General features: G+C 36.5%; 2 protein-coding genes across 2 annotated transcripts; one reads left to right on the forward strand and one right to left on the reverse strand.

Moving 5' to 3' along the window:
* Positions 1–1,395: 1,395 nt before the first annotated feature.
* LOC140891836 (membrane magnesium transporter) lies at positions 1,396–3,362 on the forward strand. Its single transcript, XM_073300498.1, has 4 exons — positions 1,396–1,556; positions 1,634–1,686; positions 1,779–1,879; positions 3,069–3,362. The coding sequence occupies exons 1-4, from the start codon at positions 1,484–1,486 to the stop codon at positions 3,157–3,159; spliced, it is 318 nt and encodes a 105-aa protein (XP_073156599.1). The 5' UTR covers positions 1,396–1,483; the 3' UTR covers positions 3,160–3,362.
* Positions 3,363–6,185: 2,823 nt separating this feature from the next.
* Positions 6,186–7,543, reverse strand: LOC140892401 (secoisolariciresinol dehydrogenase-like). Its single transcript, XM_073301275.1, has 2 exons — positions 7,246–7,543; positions 6,186–7,184 (listed from the first exon to the last, which is right to left on the reverse strand). Exons 1-2 carry the CDS (start codon positions 7,254–7,256, stop codon positions 6,383–6,385), a joined length of 813 nt encoding a protein of 270 aa, XP_073157376.1. The 5' UTR covers positions 7,257–7,543; the 3' UTR covers positions 6,186–6,382.
* Between the last annotated feature and the right edge of the window lie 15,662 nt (positions 7,544–23,205).

Here is a 23,205-nt window from a genome sequence, read left to right on the forward strand (position 1 = left end):
ACTAGAAAGGGGAAGTACTATTGATGCCCCTTAAAAACATCGGACCTGATCCGATCCAATTCCATGAAATCATATCCAAGGGAGTTGTTCCAAAATCACTAGACCATATTATATTAAAACACAAGTCAGATATATCTTAAAAAAAACACAAGTTAGATAAAGGCCCAAACAATACACTAATCTAAAAAGATAGATTTATGAATCCGCCCATGCGACGAGACCCAAAGGGCCAAGCTTCGTCTAGGTAGAGAAAAAGGCCGACCCGGGCCAAGTAAGGGAAGTTTTACCCAAGACTCGAAAATATTGGAAACACTTATAGATCTTTAAAAAATAAAAGGAGATCCTTATAAACTCAGGATTAAGAAGAGATTATTTAGTCGACCCAGAGTCCTAGCCATCATGGTAGCTAAGTCCTACTGAGAGTAGTTTCCTACCTAGGGTAGAGTCCTACCCCTTACAAGAATTCTACCTCAACAAGGTAACCTACCCCTCCTGTCTCTGTAAATACCAGGTATTTCTTATGATTTTATATATTCATTTTTACTCACGCATCCATTCACTCATATTATCTTGCTCTCTCAACTTTATTACGCATTTCATCTTCGTAATATGAGCACTAACATATGCATCGAAGGGGTCACGTCGAACACATTTTCAGCGTCTCCTAACCCTGTTTTTGTCTGTGTAGAGCCGTATTTGTTCGACCCGACCTGTGTATTGAAAGATCTTCTGTACCAGACCGAACCCGAGGTCAATACATAGAACAATTATCAGTCTTTCTTGTGGTTTGAAATTATTAAATTTTATAGTTAAAAACAATATTTCAAACCAAATCATTTAAAATAGATTTTGAAATTTCATATTCATTCGGATAAATTAGATCCTATCTGTACGAACACTATTTTAAATAATATCTAAAAGTGCATATTTATCAATACATGTGGAGTCTACTATTTTATCAGTAGACCTCATATATATTGATAACATTTCACTATTAGATACACGTGTAAAGCAGTGTTAATATATATTGGCATGGGCCCACAGGGGCATAGGTGAGTTGGTAAGGCCTGAGGTGACGTGGAAATAGATTCCTCAGCATTGCGGGTTCGATTCTCGTGTGGAGCATATTTCCTGCTGAAATATTGTGGGATATGCTCTGGGGATTGACCATGTTGCTCCTTCCTTCAGGTCCCTGCCGCTCGTGCACATCTCTCTATTAAATCTCTGCATGAGACAATGAATCTCTAAATCATGTGGAACCAGGTCCCTTTCGCAAGATCAACCCTTTTTATGAAAATATATTGGCATGGTGAAATTTTCGGTTCATTGGACCCAACAAATAATTTTGATAAATCCGAATCCCTCCGTAGAGACAACTGCTTAAATGGAAATTCTAGGCCCAATTCTTGGAGCCCGTGTCTGACTACATAAGCCGCGACTGCATACGCGATAATTACTTTCTCCACCGCAGGGAATCGGCAAAATGGGTGGTGGGTTCTTCGTCGGCGTTCTTGGAGTTCTGATCCTCTCACACGCGGCCTACTCCACTATCCAGTGTAAGATTAAATTTATGCAATTTGTGGATTCTACTTAAATTCTGAGATACTTACGTAGATTATGATCTATTTTACAGATAGATCTGTGCTCAAAATCACTGAAGAGCAGTTTTCTGGGCCCCCAATCGATGTAATTTCTGTATCATCACATCTAATTATGCCGTGAAAGTTATTTAGATGTGGATTTAGGCTAAAGGGGTCTAGGGTTTTGATAATTTGCAGGTAGTGATAGAGTTGATTGGAGGGATGGTCTTGTGTATGTGGGCTGCTTTAACCGTGCCTGGGAAGTTCTTATCGATACACCCTCATTCAGATGAAAATAGGTAACTTACCTTGTTCTTTTGCAGTACTACTATTGTGAAAAAAATCTTATTGTTATTAGTTATACAATTTGTTTCATTGCATAAATTGGTAGGAGTAATGGACCAAGGTCACAGGTTTCTCTGATGTTTTTATATTCGAGGTGCAAGAGTTGGAGGATTTATTTGGTTTAGGACAACATATCAAACCCGAAAATCTGTTTTTATTGTGTTGACCACGATGAGTTTTGGTCCGTTAAGAACATACTTTTCAATGAACCATCTAAAAGAACATACTATTTATGTTTCTTGTTGAAGTGGTTTTTTATTTGATTTTTCTTATGCCTCGTTTTAGAGGACCATTTAACTTTAATAAACATCAACATTTTTGTTCTTCATGAGTGATATTTTCCTTGATACGTATACTCTGTTCTTGATGAGACTGCTTTAGATGTGTGCCTGCTAAGATTTAGATTTGGTATATTGAGTCATGGAGATGATGTGGATTGCTTTAGATGCTTGTCTGCAAAGATTTGGTATATTGAGTTATGGAGATATAGCATGATAAATCAAAGGCAATACATGTTTCAGCTGGAAAATTATTTTCAACTTTTGGTATGTTGTGTATATTTACATAGAAATCCATCAAACTAACGTGAGCGAATAACCAGTCTGAAATTCTGAGCTTAGCACATGTTTCACGGGCACTGTCATGCATAATCTGAGTTCATCTGTTGTGTTGATATTGGAGAGTGCCTCTATATATGTGGGTTAATGAGATGTATGTTACCCTTGAGGCAATATCCCAAGTGTGCCTCAAACGGTGGATATTTATGGATACATGTAAGTCCATTGAAAAATGTGGACCCCACATGTGAAGATAAATGCACCCCACATGTGAAGATAAATGCACCTTTGGGTTTTGCAATAAAGGTGACATGAAAGTTTTCATATATCAGTCGGATATAAATCAAACCGCAAAAATAGCAGTAATTTGCGCACATCTTTGCAACAAAAAAGGGGAGATTCAGGTTAACATGGTTTTAGTTGTAAAAGCTTTGTAGAAACAAAACCATATGGTTCTAAGGTAGTGCTTGCAAATTTTTTTTAGCACTTGCAAAAAACTTACCTAAATATTGTCATATTTATTTACTTAATCAATAATTAATGTACTTCTAATTCCCATGGTCGATTTTCCATTTATTGAATGTAGGATGGTAGCTCTTCCAGCCAATCTTGATTTCATTATTTTTAATCATCGGGGAAAAGCTTATTCTTTGGACATGGACTTGAAGCTTAACTGAGATATCAATGCCGTTTGAATATTTTCTATTTTCTTTTGGTTTGTATTTGATACGAAACTAGAGAGAAATATTATCTGTAGTTTTGTATTAGGCGTCATACGGGGGACTACGAAGATAATTGCGACACTGGTTCACTGTGAATTCTTGTCGAAGTGTTATTATTTTTGTCACCTGCGCTGTAAGAACATTAAAGTGCTTAAGTACTTGTTTTTTTCCTTCAAAATGTCTGCCGGTTTTCTAACGTGACAGCTGACATCGCTTGACAGGTAGTTGTCAAACTTTTAAATGCTATAAAATCGTATTTAATTTTTTTTCCCTTTAACATGAGAAGTGTCATTTACACGGATATATGGTATTATTAAACAAAGTTGCTGTTATTTATATTTTCTTTGTTTGGGAGTACTAATTATCTCTATTAGGATTTTGGTTGATATGTGTTGGAAATTTCAAAGTGTCGTTGTTTTGCCAATACAAAGCTAAAACTGAACGATAACCATAAAGTTACCTAATTGATCGCGCTAAACTTGACAATACTAAACTACTCGCATCGTTGGGTTGGAGTAGCTAAGTAAACTGATCGCCTCAATTGAAAAGAGCTCACTCAACTGAAAAAATACATCAGTTTACCTTGCTTAGCTTATTCTTGCATTCTCTTTCATATTCATTGTTCAGAATCTGCACCTTGACATCTTTCCGCACAAATATTTGTTTGTCAATCGGTATCAACATTAAGAAAGCGAAGAATTCAGTTGTAAATCCGATTGAGTTCTATCATTTGTCAGTCGAAATAATTTTTGTTGAGTGTATTCATCCCCTCTCCTCTACACTCAACCGATCTCATCAAGTAGTATCAGAGCGAAGATCTTTCTTGTATCTGAACACTTTTATCAAAATGTCTTCCTTCAGCAAAATTCCAATGTTCTCCTAAGATGATTTTGATGACTGAAAAACAAGGATGCAAGCACATTTCTCTGTGTGGGCCTCCGTCACGAAGTAAAATCTAGTACACTCAAACTTACAGTAGCGGAAGCGGAATCAATTTTTAAAATTTTCACACATTTGATAATCAAAATACTAATAAATGAACTCGTGTCATCCCAGTAGCTAAACCAACATTTCACTTTCCATAATTTTCATTCTTACTCGAGATCTTGTAACCTGTATCTGGAATTTACAATAAATAGAAGAAAAATAGAGGCTAAGTCTTTAAGGACGTGAATAAATCAGGCTTATACATTTATAACAAGACAAACAATATTAGTTTAGTGTTTCAATATGATATGTCATGAATCAGTAATAATGTATCTGTATGAAGTATTTTGTCATATGAAATGCAGTAACTGTTCAGGATTCTGAAGTGAATATCGTAGGCTAAAGAGGTGGCTCCCACCAACATTTGGTGTAGCATTTTTCCCCACGTACTCAAATAGGATCCGTACAATCGATCATTTATGAGTCATTATGAACTCACATTTCTGGACCAAAGTCACGTTCAATGGACTAAAAATCCGGTACAGAGACCGTTGTCCGGACTCAAGTCATTCAATCATTCAGTAGCCAATCGGTAATCAGTCAGGAACCAACAACAATCCAGATATCAAATATGCAGTACAATATGATCAATGAAACGAGAATGCTGAGATGATGCAATATATGAATAAATAATAGTTATGAATTTTACCATAAATCCAGGCTAAATACCAAAAAAAAAAAAAAAATTTAAAGAATCTGTAGTGAAAACCTTACGAAGGAACATCACCTCAATACTTACTATCTGCACCAGTCGATGAGCCCAAACCAATGTAAATTTCTATAAACATAATTTGAGTGATCTAAGACTAGTTAGGACCGGTAGTGAGTGTCGAAACCTTTTAAACTCATTTTCGGACAAAACTTGTACCGAAAAGTCTTGATTAAAGCTTTAAAAATTCATAACAATTAAAATACAAGTAAAAAAATCACCAAAATTTACAAAATGTCAGAAAATAGTGCAGAAATGATCCGCAACCGAGAGCCGCAGCATCGTTGCGGCGCATGAAACTCACGCGCCACTGTGGTGGCGCTGGTGGCCGCCCTAGTGGTCACCAAAACCTTGATTGATCCAACATTATAATAATTATTAAAATATTTGAGTAGGATTTGTAGTAGTATTGATATATAATTATATGTTCCTCAAAAAAAAAAAGATATATAATTATATGTTATGTTACACTGATTAAATTTGAGATAAGATAATAAATAACATTTTTATCATTCTTCAGCAATTAATTAATATAAGTAAAAGTAAGATGCATGTAAAGGGTAAAATAGTAATTTTTATTTAATGATTTGATGGACGTGAGATAAATAATTAATGATTTGATAGATGTTGAATAAATAATCAATACATAAAATTACAGCTAAACGATCTACCGAATTGAAGTTTTGCGAGATGGTCCTGGGTTCTATGCAATAAAATTGATGTTTTGTATTTACGCTTCATACTTATTCCATGTTTTGCCCGTGCTTTTAAAAAAACTGATTAAGATACACAGAGAGAGAGGTATTTACATTTGTTGAGCGATATAAATATTAAGGTTTTGGACCAATGACTGAAAAACAAATTTGAACATGAACAAATGAATTGCCTTATAATTCTGTTATCCGAAGCTTGACGAATGTTCAGGACTATGCTAGATCCAGTGGAAAACTGAGAACAATGTGCTAATTAATTAAGATACGGGACAATTAGCTAGCTTATGTTTCGCGGTGCTGAAAATTTAGAAGTGATTGGATCAACTCTACGCTCATTGTATTGACTCACAAAAATCAACCTTGGGATATATTTTAATGCTAGATAATTGAGTTGTGTCGTGAAGAAGGGCAAGTAAATCACATTAGTTGTTAGCTATTGTGTAATTTGATTTCTTATCTTGTTTGAAGACTTTCTGACATAGAACATGGATGAAAAGTTCCACTTTTGGGTTTCGGATAAAGGATTAGAATTCGAAGCCATATAAGAATATTGTGTAAAATCAAAACAGCGAAATATAAAGTTTATGAAGAAGCTTAATCACACGGGCATCCACACAAGAAGGCACGATTAATTTACTACGGACGACATTAGCAAACAATATTTATTTTGTGTTCACATAGAAACAAACACATAAAAACATGTGACTGGGAGAGGGAATCAGTTGATATTGAAATTCACAATAGTGAATATGCAATGGCAGCGAATTAATCAAGAGGCAGCCATTTTTTTGTAGGCCTCAGCTAGAGCAGCATTAGTGAGGCTGTAACCTCCATCAATCACCAAGTTCTGTCCACTCACATACTTGGACATCCCACTTCCCAGAAACAACACAGCCTCGGCCACATCATTGGCATCCACACTTTCCCCTTTCAATGTCGCAATCTCCGAAACAAGTCTCTCCACTCCACTCTTTCCCAAGCCCATCGCATTCACCAGCATCGGCGACGCCACCCCGAATGGCGACACACTGTTAACTCTGATGCCATATTGCCCCAACTCAACGCACAGATTCTTTGCCAGCCCCACCACCGCACATTTTGATGCTACATAAGGATGGGGAACGTCTCCGTAACTCACCGAGGCAACGCTGGAGGTAAACACTATGCTCCCTTTTTTAGCTGGGATCATCACTCTAGCAGCATGTTTAGCGCACAAGAATGCGCCAAACACATTAGTTTCGAAAACCCTTTTGAGATCTTTGTAATCCGTACCAAGAATTCCTTGACGATTTCCCGCGCCTGGGATTCCGGCGTTTGCGAACATTATGTCGAGCTGGCCGTGTTTCGAAATGGCAGCGTCCACTATGCTTTCGACATGGTTCTCATCGGTAACATCGCAGTGCATGTAGGAGATGTGTTCGGGAGGTCCGATGTCCTGGCACACTTGTTGGCCTAGTTCATCTTGTATATCGGCGATAATGACCTTAGCTCCATTCTGAACGAAGAGCCTCGCCGTGGCTTCGCCGATGCCACTTGCTCCGCCTGTTATGATAGCTACCTTTCCATCTAGCCTGCAAATTAATTAAGCTTAAAGAATTGGTTATATAAACAGAGATCAAGGGACAATTTTACCTTTTCGCCATTGAGATATACAGCAACAAATTAAGTCTCTCTCTCAAGTTTGAAATGTACGTGTTTGGAGGTGATCGATATATGTTTCTTTAATCATGAACTGTAACGTAACGGGTGGGCCTCTCATGTGCATGCCAACAACAAGTGGAGCACTTCAAATAAAAGATTTTTGTCGATCCAAGGGCTTATAGACAGTGTTTGGGAGAGCTTCTAGGAAGCAGTACTTTTCAGCTTCTCGTTAATAAAATTTCACAAAATTTCAAAATTTTGTTAATGAAATGTTGAAAAGTACTTCCTAAAAGTTCTCCCAAACACTACCATAAAATACAACTACACTTCAACAATGTAAAAGGAGCATGTGACATGAAAACCCTTAAAAGTGGTTATATATATATATAGAGCTAGACAATGGGAAATGGATTGGCATTTCTTTCGCTTTTGTAATTTTCTTGACAATATGATTATTACCACTTGGTGTTGTTTTTGTTCATGTTTCATATATCTTTTCAAATTTGATTATCTAAACAATTATTAATTATGATTCCCACGAGATTAGTTGCAAATTGATTATATTATCCTATTCCTCATCCAATGAATTTGGATGAATCAATCAGAGCTTGATATATATTCTAAGCCCGTTGTGAGTTGTGATACAACTCGCCATGTGATGTTAAAAATTTTCATAAAACAAACATAAAATTATTAATTTATTTTAGGTATTACTGAAAATTTGAAATTTAATTATAAATTCGGATTCATGGAGAAAATCTAACATTATATTAATTTAACTTACTATATTTGATGTAATTTATTAAAGTAATAATTATAATTAAATTTCGGATGCATGATACCTGCAATCCTGCATAACTTGGCGATATCACTTTTCACGGCAATATTTATAAACTAATTAAAGCTTAAAGATGTGTACTTGTATCGATATATCCACTTCACCAGATTTAGATAATATGAGAAAAACTTGTAAAGATGTGCAAAAGATTTACGTATTGTATGAATTATGATTGGAGATAAACTTCAAAATTTTCATAAAACAACCATAAAATTATTAATTTATTTTAGGCATTACTGAAAATTTGAAGATTTAATTATAAATTAGGACTGTGGAGAAAAATCTAACATTATATGTAACTTAGTATATTTGATGTAATTCTTAATAATTATAATTAGATTTCGAATGCATGATACATGCATAACTTGATGATATCATTTTCGATTAATATATAATATAAACTAAAGCGTAAAGATGTGTACTTTTATTGATCTATCAATTTCACCAGATTTTAGACAATAGGAGAATAACTTGTAAAGATGTGGAAAAGATTTACATATTGTATGAATTATGATTGGAGATTAATTAAAGATAGAAAACACTTAAAAATATCTTCAAAAACTAGGAGTATCTCAAATTTTTTGAACCGAAGAACCATTAAAACATCATGGTTCGATCGATCTGCTGAACAAATTAGATAATTATTGCACCATAACAATCTTCTTCCAATAATTGCACTCATTGCAATGACTGAAAATCGAACTCATGACTTTGACTTTAATACTATGAGTTGTAGGACTGAGAGCTTACAGCTTCACCAAAAGCTATAACTTTTGTTAATGCAACTAAATTATTTTAAACTGCATATATGCTCAAGAACCATGATTCGGTCGTTCTACCTAATTATAATCCAACAAAATATAAAGATTTCGCATCTATTTCTCTGTCAAGTTTTTTTTTCTATTTTATTTTGCAATTAGTCTAAATTTAATAATTATATAATTTATAAGTAGAAATGTGTAGAATAGAATAAGGAAGACGGTTGCACCTGCCAACCCAACATTTTCACCAAACTACTTCAATTCAGTGTTCTATTTTATTTATTTATTATTTTTTAACGACGGTGGAATTTGCAGTATTTCCATGCATGCATCGTATTTTGTATAGTCACTTTAGAACATGATTGATATATTAAAATGAAATAAAGTTGTAATTAAATAAACTTTGGAATGAAATAATAACGAGAATAAAATGATAATTATATTACATTTTAATGATTGATACTGCAAAAAATGAAAAAGCAATGGAATGGAATTCTTTTTAATAATCAGACATTTTTAACAAAAAATTAAAAATAATAGCTATTGAAATGTTATTATAATTATAATAATAATAATAATAATAATTATTATTATTATTATTAAATATTAAAATAATAATTATTTATGCTTTATTAATTTTTATTAAATTATTGAATTTAGTATAATAATCTACAACTGAAGACAAAATTTGATTGACAAATTCAGTTTCCTGTCACTCCTAATTTTTTCAATCCTATTTGATTTTTTTTTTGTTAAATTTTTTTTTGAAAATTTTGATCAGTTGAGGAACAGTTTGGTCTTTTGATTTTAGAAAAATGACCCAGGTGAATCGAGAGTAGTCATCAACTATCACAAGAGTGTACTTCATTCCTCCTAAGCTCATTAATGGGATAAGGCAAAACAAGTTCATATGCAACAGTTCTACGCATCGAGTTGACAAATTACACCTTTTTTTTAAATGATGACCTAACTTGTTTTACAAACTGACAAGCTGAACATACTTTGTGTGGTGACCCACACCGTGATCACCTACTAATCAGAACTAAGCATAAAAAAATCTTAAAAAAAACATAATCATATTTAAACTGCGGAAACTGATAAATTTATACAATCCCAAAAGAAGAAATCTGTAAACTTAATTATTACAACCAAATCGAATAATAAGATTTTCAGTACCAACATCTTCGAAACGGTAAACAACACAGCAAATATAAACTTCCCTCGCTAAAAACCTCGACATCTATGATCTCCCAGCATCTCCTGCGCTATCAAACCTGAGACCTGCCCCGTCGAATAGGGTGTCCAATAATCACATAAATAAAGGACATGAGCGATCTACGCTCAGTACGAGAGTATAAGTATATAATATTATATGTGCATGAATGCAAGTGTACGGGTTACCAAAACTCGAGGTCAAGAACAGACTCGGGCCCTAGGTATGTAGGTGACCTGATCACGAATCTACGTGTCCAACAATCCACTAACAGGATAGGGTGGAAACCCTACTATAGGATATTACAAGGATACAAGTTCAAAATGATCATGCATGAAGCAAAATAACGTGACATAATATATGCAAATAAAATCATATATGTCATATAAATAATGAAATACGTAATACATCCATACTCAGTCAGGGTATCTCGAACAATATTTTCGTACCTCAATTCTACTAGGCAAGATACACCAGCTCCATTGTCCAGGCATATAGTCACAAGATAACTAGATCACTAAACAATATCTAAAAACATTTACTAAGCTAATAGATACTCCCAAACTGTGAGGACCTCGGTTCTAATCATCTAATCAAGAATAAATAATGTAATCAACGATATAGAGTCAAGACAAAAGGTAAGAAATTTTCTTTTAAAGCATGCACGGACCCCGTGCACACCTCCGTGTTCGGGTCCGTGCATTAACCTATATCCTAAGGATCGGAGACTACAAAATACATGGACCCTATGAACACCTCCATGCCTGGGTCCGTGCACAAAAATGCACTAAAATTACAACTCTCTGTTTTATGCACGAATCCCGTGCACTTTCCGTGCTCGGGTCCGTGCCCATCATTTCTAAAACACAAACTTATTGCCTCGAACAGAGTACACACGGATCCATGCACGGATTCATGTACGACGTCCGTGCAAGAACAAAATCAAGTCATTTCAAAATGCGAAGGTACACGGACCCTGGCACGAATGTGGCACGGGGTCCGTGCCCTGCTAAAAAACCTGAAAAATAATCTAAGGCAATAGAATCTGAAATTCCCAAAATCAACACCAAAACTCAACTACAACATGCATTTAGAATTCTAACTGCCATAATACAATGCATAAAGTTCTAAAGTTGTACAACAACTAAAAAGGTAGAACATTCATTGGTTTTAATTTTTACATGCCAAAATACAATTCAAGATACATAACGAGTTCGAAAATACAATCGACTCTAAATCAAGTCCTCAGTTCTATCAATCACATCCCGAACTAGTCATGCGTCTTCTGAATCGATCCTGCCCCACCTGTTGCCAAGTACACATACAAAAATAAGACAACAGTCGGATAACTCTGGTGAGAATAAAATTCCCAGTAAAAGCAACAAGACAAGCAATATCAACAAGTATATCAAAACATGATATAAATTCAACATAATTTCATGAGTACATATATAAATATGATGCATGAAATCGTGATGACTGGTAATAGGTCATCTGAGAGTCATGCTAATAACCAATGCCAATGAGTGTTGTGACCGCTTGGATCAAACCTTTGGGTAAAACCACACTCGCCTAGAACCCCCTACTATAACGGTACATCTGGTTCCAGAATATCTCCTAAAACCCCCCGCTATAGCGGTACATCCGGCTCTAGACTATGACCGCTAAAATCGGTGTGATAAAAATTTACTGGCAAGCGTACCAGGTCAAGTAATAGATAGTGGACAAAGGTCCAGATGTCGAACCCACAGGGACTGTTATTTTGTAACTACCAAAATATGAATATTTCTACTTAATCTAGACTAACGAATAAAAGCGATTTTAGATTTTAAACTAAGAAATTAATTTTCAAATAAATTTCAATTAAATAAAATGCAGCAAGAATTTTAGATTGAATTCAGATATGAGAAAAGCTCGATTAAGGACACACGTAGGTACCGAACAAATCATGTAACATGTAGCCGATTCAGGACTCAGATTTAATCTTAATTTACGGTGAATTCTCCTAACTTGTTTAAAGGTCTATTTCTAGAACAATTAAACCTATTCAAATATTGACGGATTAATTTTCATAATTCTAATCAAGTTCAAATGCATTATGAACTGTGAGAATTCAGTTTGTACCTAAAACCGCACGATGAAATCGAATACTATTTCTAGTCAATTTTACTTCGTGTTAATTATTAGAGCGATCGAAATCAATTTCTCCTCTATCGACTTAGAATCGATTAACACGCAAGCAAATAGTTGATCAGGCTATTCACAAGACAAATATAAATATAATAATCAATAATATAAAACCAAATCTGAAAAATCCCAAACAAACATCCAAGTTTTCTACATAGATTTGTTCGGCCCAATCATGTGGCCTTGATCGAAAAGAAATGTAATGCCCCAAATTTATCTTAATTGAGTTTATTTGAGATAATCGGAGATCACATAATTCATGATCTGATTTGTTTGATCAGGGTCTATTTTGCAATTTTTGGATTTTTCAGGTACTAAAATGCAAATAAATGATTTTATATATTATTGACCGCGTTAATCGGTGTGAATAAATTCAACTGAAAAGCGTACCAGGTCAAGTAATAATATAGTGGACAAAGGTCCAAGTGTCAAACCCACAGGGACTGTATAAAAATGATTACCAAAATATATTTATTTCTACCTAATCTAGACTAATTAAAATGATGATTTCAGATTTTTAACTAACAAATAAAATTGAAAATAAAATTAAATAAACTAAAACGGAGCTAGAAAATTTGGATTTAACTCAAATTTGGTAAAAGTTTGATCAAGAACTCACGTAGGTACCAGACAATTCATGTAACAAGTAGTCGATCTAAGACATCAGACTTAATCTTAATTTACGGGAATTTTCCTAATTTGTTCGAAGGACTATTTCTAGAACAATCAAACCTATTCAAATATTGATGAACTAATCTTTCGTAATTCTAATCGAACATGAATGCATGAATAACTGTGAAAATTCAGTTTACACCCAAACCGCATAATGAAACCGAATTCTATTTCTAATCAGTTTTACACTATGTTGACTATCAAAGTGATCGAATTCGAGACCTCCTCTGTCGACTTGGAATCGATTAACAAACAAACAAATAACTGGCCAAAAAATTTGTAAAACAAATATAAATTCGATAATCAATAAAATCAAATCAAGTCTAAAAATCTCAAATAAAAAAACGAGTTTTGTACATAAATTGTCTGGCCCAATCACGTGGCCTTGATCGAAAGAAAAAACTACTCAATAAATAAATTCATGATCAAACAAGGTTTTTAATCATGGAAAGTAAAAATAAAATAAAAGAAAGAATAAGAAATATTCTTCCAAGCGTGTAGCCTGTGCCGCCTCTGAAAATCTGGAACTGGAACCCTTATTCTGATGCTAAAAAAATATATTTATAGGTCCCAAATATTAAAAATATAAAATCCTTCTCGAGCAAGAATTTTCCAAAAATAAAACTCTGGTCCCGCGGCTCGCTCGAGCGAGCATAGGGTCTCGCTCGAGCGAGCACTCTTCTGCTCCGAAGAATTTGAAATCACGTCTCGCTCGCTCGAGCGAGCACCACCTCTCGCTCGAGAGAGCATGTTTCTGCCCGAAGAATTAATTCATACACAGACGTTGCACGATTGCTTCCTCTTCAGCGCTATCGCGCTTGCTCTCTTCTCTTCATCACAACTCCACGCGCTATCCTGCTTCATTCCTCCTTGTTAGCGCTAGTTTCAGCTATTCCCATCTTCTCTTGCGCGTTAGCACTCCCTCATGCGCCCTTCATCTTCAATCATGAGCGATAACGCCTTCCTTTAGCGCAGATCACAACTGGTTTGCACAACACCTTGCACTGTTCACTATGCTCCCTTACGCGTTTGTGCTTCCACCTGCGCCCTCCATCTATTCATCAGCGCATGATCTTCATTTGTTCTTATTTGACGCAGCTCGAAGTCCATGCTTCTGTTCTTGAATCCTTTGTTCCGGCTTCTGCTCATTCATTCACGTAATTGTTGCTGAAGCTTGCACTAAATCATGCGCCTAAACTCGATCTTCAATCCCCAAGGAAATAGCGTCTTGTCATCGCAAATGTCGAGTTTCCTATAAATTAAACCAAGGGGAATGATGTGAACAATATGCATGAAACGACACAAAACGCGTATAAAATATTACGAAGTAATGCAAGAACGATATAAAAACATCACAATAATATGCATACAAAATGTAGTTATCAACACCCCCATACTTAACTTTTGCTCGCCCTCGAGCAAGACATGCAAAACAAAATGCAAACAAAAACATAAGTAAGGACGATTCATGCATAAATGTGCAAAGCCTCCGAGAAGTTCAATCATAAAACCAAAAACACAGACATGCTCTCAACTTTTCATAATACACCTTCGATTTAACGTGAACGTGTGTGTGTGAAATGTCATTCCAGTTTCATACAACTCAGACCGAATTCGTATCAAATCTGCTTAGCGACCTATAACAAATCAGTGCAAGTTTCACTTTTCAAGTGCACATTCCTTCCAACGACCTCTAGACATACCCACCTCCCTTGAGATAATGAATTACACACCTCCGGATTTTGCACCCGGTATTGCTTTATCCCCAATAATTACCCGCTGACTTAGCTATAACTGGTTAGGATACAAAAAATTATTCTATTTTTTTTCTTTCTAATCCCCTCGTCTATAGCCCAGATGGAGCATCAATCCCATTTAATCCGCATACTTAGCCTTAAATTTAATTTTTATAGGATTTTAATCCTATCAAGGCTCGGATGGAATTGTATAAATTTTTTTTTTTCTAGGTGTGCCCAAGATCATAAGTGTCTTACTAGAGCCTCATCAAAATTCATAGAACACAATCAAGATCCACAAACCACCTATTGCCGTGCAATGGTCAAACAGACAGAAACTTCATCAAATCTTTTGATACAATTAACTGGTCTAACACAAGTGCTTATAAATATTCACGATTCAACCTACAGTTTCTCATATCAAGTCAAGAGCAAAATTTTTCAAAAATAATTTTTTTTTTTCAACATAAACTTCATCGTCATTGGTTATCATGACTCATCCTACTCATGTCAGACAACATAAACATAAAACATAATGATATGCATGAATACGAACTATATGCAATAAACTATGCCAAAAGAATGCAAACAACAACACAAACAAAACTAATATACCCCCCCATACTTATCCATAGCATTGCCTTCAATGCTTCAGAACAATGAACAGAATGCATAACAAAAACACAAATGCAAAGACGAACAAAAACACAATGAGAAAAAAAATAAAACTCCCCTGGTTTTCAATGCATCCTCTTCCTTCTTGACAGTAACCTCTGGGATGGTATCAGCAATCTAGATATATCGGCAGACATGAAAACTGGCATGGGAAAGAAACAAAAATCAAATAAAAACAAAACAAAAATAGAATAAAAAGCAAAAGCAAAAACACTGGGTTGCCTCCCAGTCAGCGCTAAATTTATAGTCTATAGCCCGAATTTACTCCTCTCTGAGCGGAGAAATTCAAGGTGGTTTATCCACCGTCTGTGACAAACTCAAATCAGTCCTGCACTTGCATGCTACACCATTAAAGAAATTGTGCACTTGACCAATTCCTGCAGACAACTGCTCCTGCTGACATGCATCAATTTCAACACCAATCATATCAATCAAACGAATAGCAGAACAAGATTTCAAACTTGGGCTCTCAGTAGCCGACTTAGATATAGTAAAAACTACTTGTTCATCGTTCAGTCTCAACACCAACTCTCCTCTCTCAACATCAATCAACGCACTACTAGCAACAAGAAAAAGGCGTCCTAGAATAAATGGAACCTCTGAATCCTCTTCCATGTCAAGGATAACAAATTCTACAGGATAAATTAAATTATCTATCTTGACTAGGACATTCTCTACAATTCCTCTCGGATATTTAATAGAACCATCAGCAAATTTGAAAGATATAGCAGCATGTTCAATATTTTCTATTCCTAGTTTTCGAGCAATAGAATATGATATTAAATTTATACTCGATCCTAGATCACACAACACATTATCAAAAGACAGACTTCCAATATGACAGAGTATAGAAAAACTCCCTGGATCTTGAAATTTTGTTGGAAGCTTCTTTTGCAGCACTGCCGAGCACTCCTCATTCACTGTAACCTGCGTAAGATCAGTCAATTTTTTCTTATTTTTCAGCAAGTCTTTCAAAAAATTTGCATATCTCGGCATCTGAGCTAATGCATCTGCAAAAGAAATGTTAATATGCAGTTTCTTGAAAATTTCAAGAAACTTTTGAAATTGAGATTCAAACAACAGTTGCTTAACTTAATGGGGGAAAGGTAAAGTAGATATATCAACATTCTCATTAACTTCAAATTTTGAAGTCTTACCTTTCTTACTTGCAGTGGAGGAATTTTTAGCACGCACATCCTCCTTTACTTCTGAAATTTTTGGCCCCTCTATCATCTTTTCTTTGTCCGTCTTCTACTCAGGTGCTTCAGACTGTGCTCGAGTCACGACCATAATTGCATTCACGTCTTTGGGATTTGGTTCAGTGTTGCTCGGCAAAACTCCAACAGGACGTGTGGACAATTGGGTTGCAATCTAGCCCATCTGAATTTCCAGCTTCTGCAGCATGCTCTCCTGATTCTGCAAGCGAGCCTCAGTACCCGCCACGTACTTCATCATGATCTCCTCAAAACTCGGCTTTTTCTCCTCTTGCTTGGGCTGCCAGTTGTGACTGTAGCTGTTGTTGGAGTTGTATGGCTGCCTTCCTTGATTGCCCATAAAATTAACAACCTCTACTTCAAATAACTGCTGGTCTTGTTGCATATTCCCTTGTGCTTGATTGACCGGCGCTGTTTTCCTGAGTGCCACTTAGTGTGTCAGCGCGTCAATCTTTTCATTCAGGGCCATTAAAGCATCGACCTCTATAACTCCAAATTTCTTCTCTTTCTTCACATCCGGCCACCCAATGTTACTCTCTGCCATGTTGCCAATGATCTCCCAGTCTTCAGCTGGCGTCTTCCTGAACAAACATCCATTAGCCGCAGCATCCAGCATAGATCGGACCGACTGATCGGCTCCGTTGTAGAACGTCTGGGTCTGTTGGCTTTGAGTAAGATTATGCTGAGGACATGTGCTCAACATCTTTTTGTACCTAGTCTATGCCGCATGTAGAGATTCTCCCTCCTTTTTCTTGAATGATATAATATCAGAGAACAACTTAGCCATCTTCGTAGGAGGGAAGTATTTCTTTAGGAATTATTGGACAAGCCCCGTCCAAGTAGTAATAGAACCAGTCGGCAGGTCATCAAGCCACTCCAAGGCTTCGCACTGTAAAGAGAAGGGGAATAACCGCAGTCTCACTGCATCAGAGGTTACCCCATTAAATTTAAACGTGTCGCAGATCGACAAGAATCGCTCCAGATGAGCGTAAGGATCCTCAGTAGAAGTGCCTCCAAACCGTGCTTGAAGTTGGAGCATCTGAATAGTGGAGGGTTTAAGCTCAAAGTTGTTCGCCTCAACAGCGGGGCGAATGATACTGGATCCATAACCTTCAACATGAGGCCTTATAAGATCCCAAACAGTGCGGTTTTCAACTTCTTCTGCCATCTCTTCTTCAGACTCAGAACTAAGCTCCAGATTAAGATCTCTCTTAGCACAACGAATTTTTCGGAGTGTGCGTTCTATCTCCAAATCGAGTGGTAGGAGTTTTTTTTGAAAAATCGAGATCGACGCATGCACTAGCAGACGAGTACCTTACAAACACAAAGAAAATAAAAAGTAAATCAGAATTTTATTAAATAAAAAAAAACAGTATAATCTCAAGAGAAATAAAAATTCTGATATCACAAACAGTCCCCGGCAACGGCGCCAAAAACTTGACCGCGTTAATCGGTGTGAATAAATTCAACTGGCAAGCGTACCAGGTCAAGTAATAATATAGTGGACAAAGGTCCAAGTGTCGAACCCACAGGGACTTTATAAAAATGATTACCAAAATATATTTATTTCTACCTAATCTAGACTAATTAAAAGTATGATTTCAGATTTTTAACTAACAAATAAAATTACAAATAAAATTAAATAAACTAAAACGGAGCTGGAAAATTTGGATTTAACTCAAATTTGGTAAAAGTTCGATCAAGGACTCACGTAGGTACCAGACAATTCATGTAACAAGCAGTCGATCTAAGACATCAGACTTAATCTTAATTTACGGGAATTTTTCTAATTTGTTCGAAAGACTATTTCTAGAACAATCAAACCTATTTAAATATTGATGAACTAATCTTTCGTAATTCTAATCAAACTTGAATGCATGAATAACTGTGAAAATTCAGTTTACACCCAAACCGCATAATGAAACCGAATTCTATTTTTAGTCAGTTTTACACTATGTTGACTATCAAAGTGATCGAATTCGAGACCTCCTCTGTCGACTTGGAATCGATTAACAAGCAAACAAATAACTGGCCAAGAAATTTGTAAGACAAATATAAATTCGATAATCAATAAAATCAAATCAAGTCTAAAAATCTCAAATAAACAAATGAGTTTTGTACATAAATTATCTGGCTCAATCACGTGGCCTTGATCGAAAGAGAAAACTACTCAATAAATAAATTCATGATCAAACAAGGTTTTTAATCATGAAAAGTAAAAATAAAATAAAAGAAAGAATAAGAAATCTTCTCCCAAGCGTGTAGCCTGTAGCCGCCTCTGAAAATCTGGAACTGGAACCCTTATTCTGATGCTAAAAAAATATATTTATAGGTCCCAAATATTAAAAATATAAAATTCTTCCCGAGCAAGAATTTTCCAAAAATAAAACTCCGGTCCCGCGGCTCGCTCGAGCGAGCATAGGATCTCGCTTGAGCGAGCACTCTTCTGCTCCAAAGAATTTGAAATCACGTCTCGCTCGCTCGAGCGAGCACCACCTCTCGCTCGAGTGAGCATTTTTCTGCCCGAAGAATTAATTCATACACAGACGTTGCGCGATTGCTTCCTCTTCAGCGCTATCGCGCTTGGTCTCTTCTCTTCATCACAACTCCACGCGCTATCGCGCTTCATTCCTCCTTGTTAGCGCTAGTTTCAGCTATTCCCATCTTCTCTTGCACGTTAGCACTCCCTCATGCGCCCTTCATCTTCAATCATGTGCGATAACGCCTTCCTTTAGCGCAGATCACAACTGGTTTGCACAACACCTTGCGCTGTTGACTATGCTCCCTTGCGCGTTTGCGCTTCCACCTGCGCCCTCCATCTCTTCATCAGCGCATGATCTTTATTTTTTCTTCTTGACGCAGCTCGAAGTCCATGCTTCTGTTCTTGAATCCTTTGTTCCGGCTTCTGCTCATTCATTCACGTAATTATTGCTGAAGCTTGCACTAAATCATGCGCCTAAACTCGATCTTCAATCTCCAAGGAAATAGCATCTTGTCATCGCAAATGTCGAGTTTCCTATAAATTAAACCAAGGGGAATGATGTGAACAATATGCATGAAATGACACGAAACGCGTATAAAATAATACGAAGTAATGCAAGAACGATATAAAAACATCACAATAATATGCATACAAAATGTAGTTATCAACACCCCCATACTTAACTTTTGCTCGCCCTCGAGCAAGACATGCAAAACAAAATGCAAACAAAAACATAAGTAAAGACGATTCATGCATAAATGTGCAAAGCCTCTGAGAAGTTCAATCATAAAACCAAAAACACAGACATGCTCTCAACTTTTCATAATACACCTTCGATTTAACGTGAACATGTGTGTGTGAAATGTCATTCCAGTTTCATACAACTCAGACCGAATTTGTCTCAAATCTGCTTAGCGACCTATAACAAATCAGTGCAAGTTTCACTTTTCAAGTGCACATTCCTTCCAACGACCTCTAAACATACCCACCTCCCTTGAGATAATGAATTACACACCTTCGGATTTTGCACCCGGTATTGCTTTATCTCCAATAATTACCCGCTGACTTAGCTATAACTGGCTAGGATACGAAAAATCATTCTATTTTTTTCTTTCTAATCCCCTCGTCTATAGCCCGGATGGAGCATCAATCCTATTTAATCCGCATACTTAGCCTTAAATTTAATTTTTATAGGATTTTAATCCTATCAAGGCTCGGATGGAATTGTATAAAAATTATTTTTTCTAGGTGCGCCCAAGATCATAAGTGTCTTACTAGAGCCTCATCAAAATTCATAGAACACAATCAAGATCCACAAACCACCTATTGCCGTGCAATGGTCAAATAGACAGAAACTTCATCAAATCTTTCGCTACAATTCACTGGTCTAACACAAGTGCTTATAAATATTCACGATTCAACCTACAGTTTTTCATGTCAAGTGAAGAGCAAAATTTTTCAAAAATAAATTTTTTTTTCAACATAAACTTCATCATCATTGGTTATCATTACTCATCCTACTCATGTCAGACAACATAAACACAAAACATAATGATATGCATGAATACGAACTATATGCAATAAATTATACCAAAAGAATGCAAACAACAACACAAACAAAACTAATCTACCCCACCATACTTATCCATAGCATTGCCCTCAATGCTTCAGAACAATGAACAGAATGCATAACAAACACACAAATGCAAAGACGAACAAAAACACAATGAGAAAAAAAATAAAACTCCCCTGGTTTTCGATGCATCCTCTTCCTTCTTGACAGTAACCTTTGGGATGGTATCAGCAGTCTAGATATATCGGCAGGCATGACAACTGGCATGAGAAAGAAACAAAAATCAAATAAAAACAAAACAAAAAAAAAAAATAAAAAGCAAAAGCAAAAACACTGGGTTGCCTCCCAGTCAGCGCTAAATTTATAGTCTATAGCCCGACTTTACTCCTCTTTGAGTGGCGAAATTCAAGGTGGTTTATCCACCATCTGTGACAAACTCAAATCAGTCCTGCACTTGCATGCTACACCATTAAAGAATTTGTGCACTTGACCAATTCCTGCAGACAACTGCACCTGCTGACATGCATCAATTTCAACACCAATCATATCAATCAAACGAATAGCAGAACAAGCTTTCAAACTTGGGCTCTCAGTAGCCGACTTAGACATAGTAAAAACTACTTGTTCATCGTTCAGTCTCAACACCAACTCTCCTCTCTCAACATCAATCAACGCACTATTAGAAGCAAGAAAAGGGCGTCCTAGAATAAATGGAACCTCTGAATCCTCTTCCATGTTAAGCATAACAAAGTCTACAGGATAAATTAAATTATCTATCTTGACTAGGACATTCTCTACAATCCCTCTCGGATATTTAATAGAACCATCAGCAAATTTGAGAGATATAGCAGCAGGTTCAATATTTTCTATTCCTAGTTTTCGAGCAATAGAATATGGCATTAAATTTATACTCGATCCTAGATCACACAGCACATTATCAAAAGACAGACTTCCAATATGACAGGGTATAGAAAAACTCTCTGGATCTTGAAATTTTGTTGGAAGCTTCTTTTGCAGCACTACCGAGCACTCCTCATTCACTGTAATCTGCATAAGATCAGTCAATTTTTTTTTTATTTTTCAGCAAGTCTTTCAAAAACTTTGCATATCTCGGCATCTGAGCTAATGCATCTGCAAAAGAAATGTTAATATGCAGTTTCTTGAAAATTTCAAGAAAATTTTGAAATTGAGATTCAAACAACAGTTGCTTAGCTCTATGGGGGAAAGGCAAAGTAGATATATCAACATTCTCATTAACTTCAAATTTCGAAGTCTTACCTTTCTTACTTGCCGTGGAGGAATTTTTAGCACGCATATCCTCCTTTACTTCTGAAATTTTTGGCCCCTCTATCATATTTTCTTTGTCCGTCTTCTGCTTAGTTGCTTCAGACTGTGCTCGAGTCACGACCATAATTGCATTCACGCCTTTGGGATTTGGTTCAGTGTTGCTCGGCAGAACTCCAACAGGACGTGTGGACAATTGGGTTGCAATCTGGCCCATCTCAATTTCCAGATTCTGCAGCATGCTCTCCTGATTCTGCAAGTGAGCCTCAGTACCCTCCACGTACTTCATCATGATCTCCTCAAAACTCGGCATTTTCTCCTCTTGCTTGGGCTGCCAGTTCTGACTGTAGCTGTTGTTGGAGTTGTATGGCTGCCTTCCTTGATTGCCCATAAAATTAACAACCTCTACTTCAAATAATGCTGGTCTTGTTACATATTCCCTTGTGCTTGATTGACCGGCGCTGTTTTCATGAGTGCCACTTGGTTTGTCAGCGCGTCAATCTTTGCATTCAGGGCCATTAAAGCATCGACCTCTAGAACTCCGGATTTCTTCTCTTTCTTCACATCCGGCCACCCAATGTTACTCTCTGCCATGTTGCCAATGATCTCCCAGGCTTCAGCTGGCGTCTTCCTAAACAAACATCCATTAGCCGCAGCATCCAACATAGATCGAACCGACTGATCGGCTTCGTTGTAGAACGTCTGGGTTTGTTGGCTTTGAGTAAGATTATGCTGAGGACATGTTCTCAACATCTTTTTGAACTGGTCCACGCCGCATGTAGAGATTCTCCCTCCTTTTTCTTGAATGATATAATATCAGAGAACAACTTAGCCATTTTCGTAGGAGGGAAGTATTTCTTTAGGAATTCTTGGACAAGCCCCGTCCTAGTAGTAATAGAACCAGTCGGCAGGTCATCAAGCCACTCCAAGGCTTCGCACTATAAAGAGAAGGGGAATAACCGTAGTCTCACTGCATCAGAGGTTACCCAATTGAATTTAAACGTGTCGCAGATCGACAGGAATCGCTCCAGATGAGCGTAAGGATCCTCAGTAGAAGTGCCTCCAAACCATGCTTGAAGTTGGAGCATCTGAATAGTGGAAGGTTTAAGCTCAAAGTTGTTCGCCTCAACAGTGGGGCGAACGATACTGGATCCATAACCTTCAACATGAGGCCTTATAAGATCCCAAACAGTGCGGTTGTCAACTTCTTCTTCCATCTCTTGTTCAGACTCAGAACTAAGCTCCAGATTAAGATCTCTTTTAGCACAACGAATTTTTCGGAGTGTGCGTTCTATCTCCAAATCGAGTGGTAGGAG

Source organism: Henckelia pumila, chromosome 3 (genome assembly GCF_033568475.1).
Source record: "Henckelia pumila isolate YLH828 chromosome 3, ASM3356847v2, whole genome shotgun sequence".
NCBI classification, from domain to species: Eukaryota; Viridiplantae; Streptophyta; class Magnoliopsida; order Lamiales; family Gesneriaceae; genus Henckelia; species Henckelia pumila.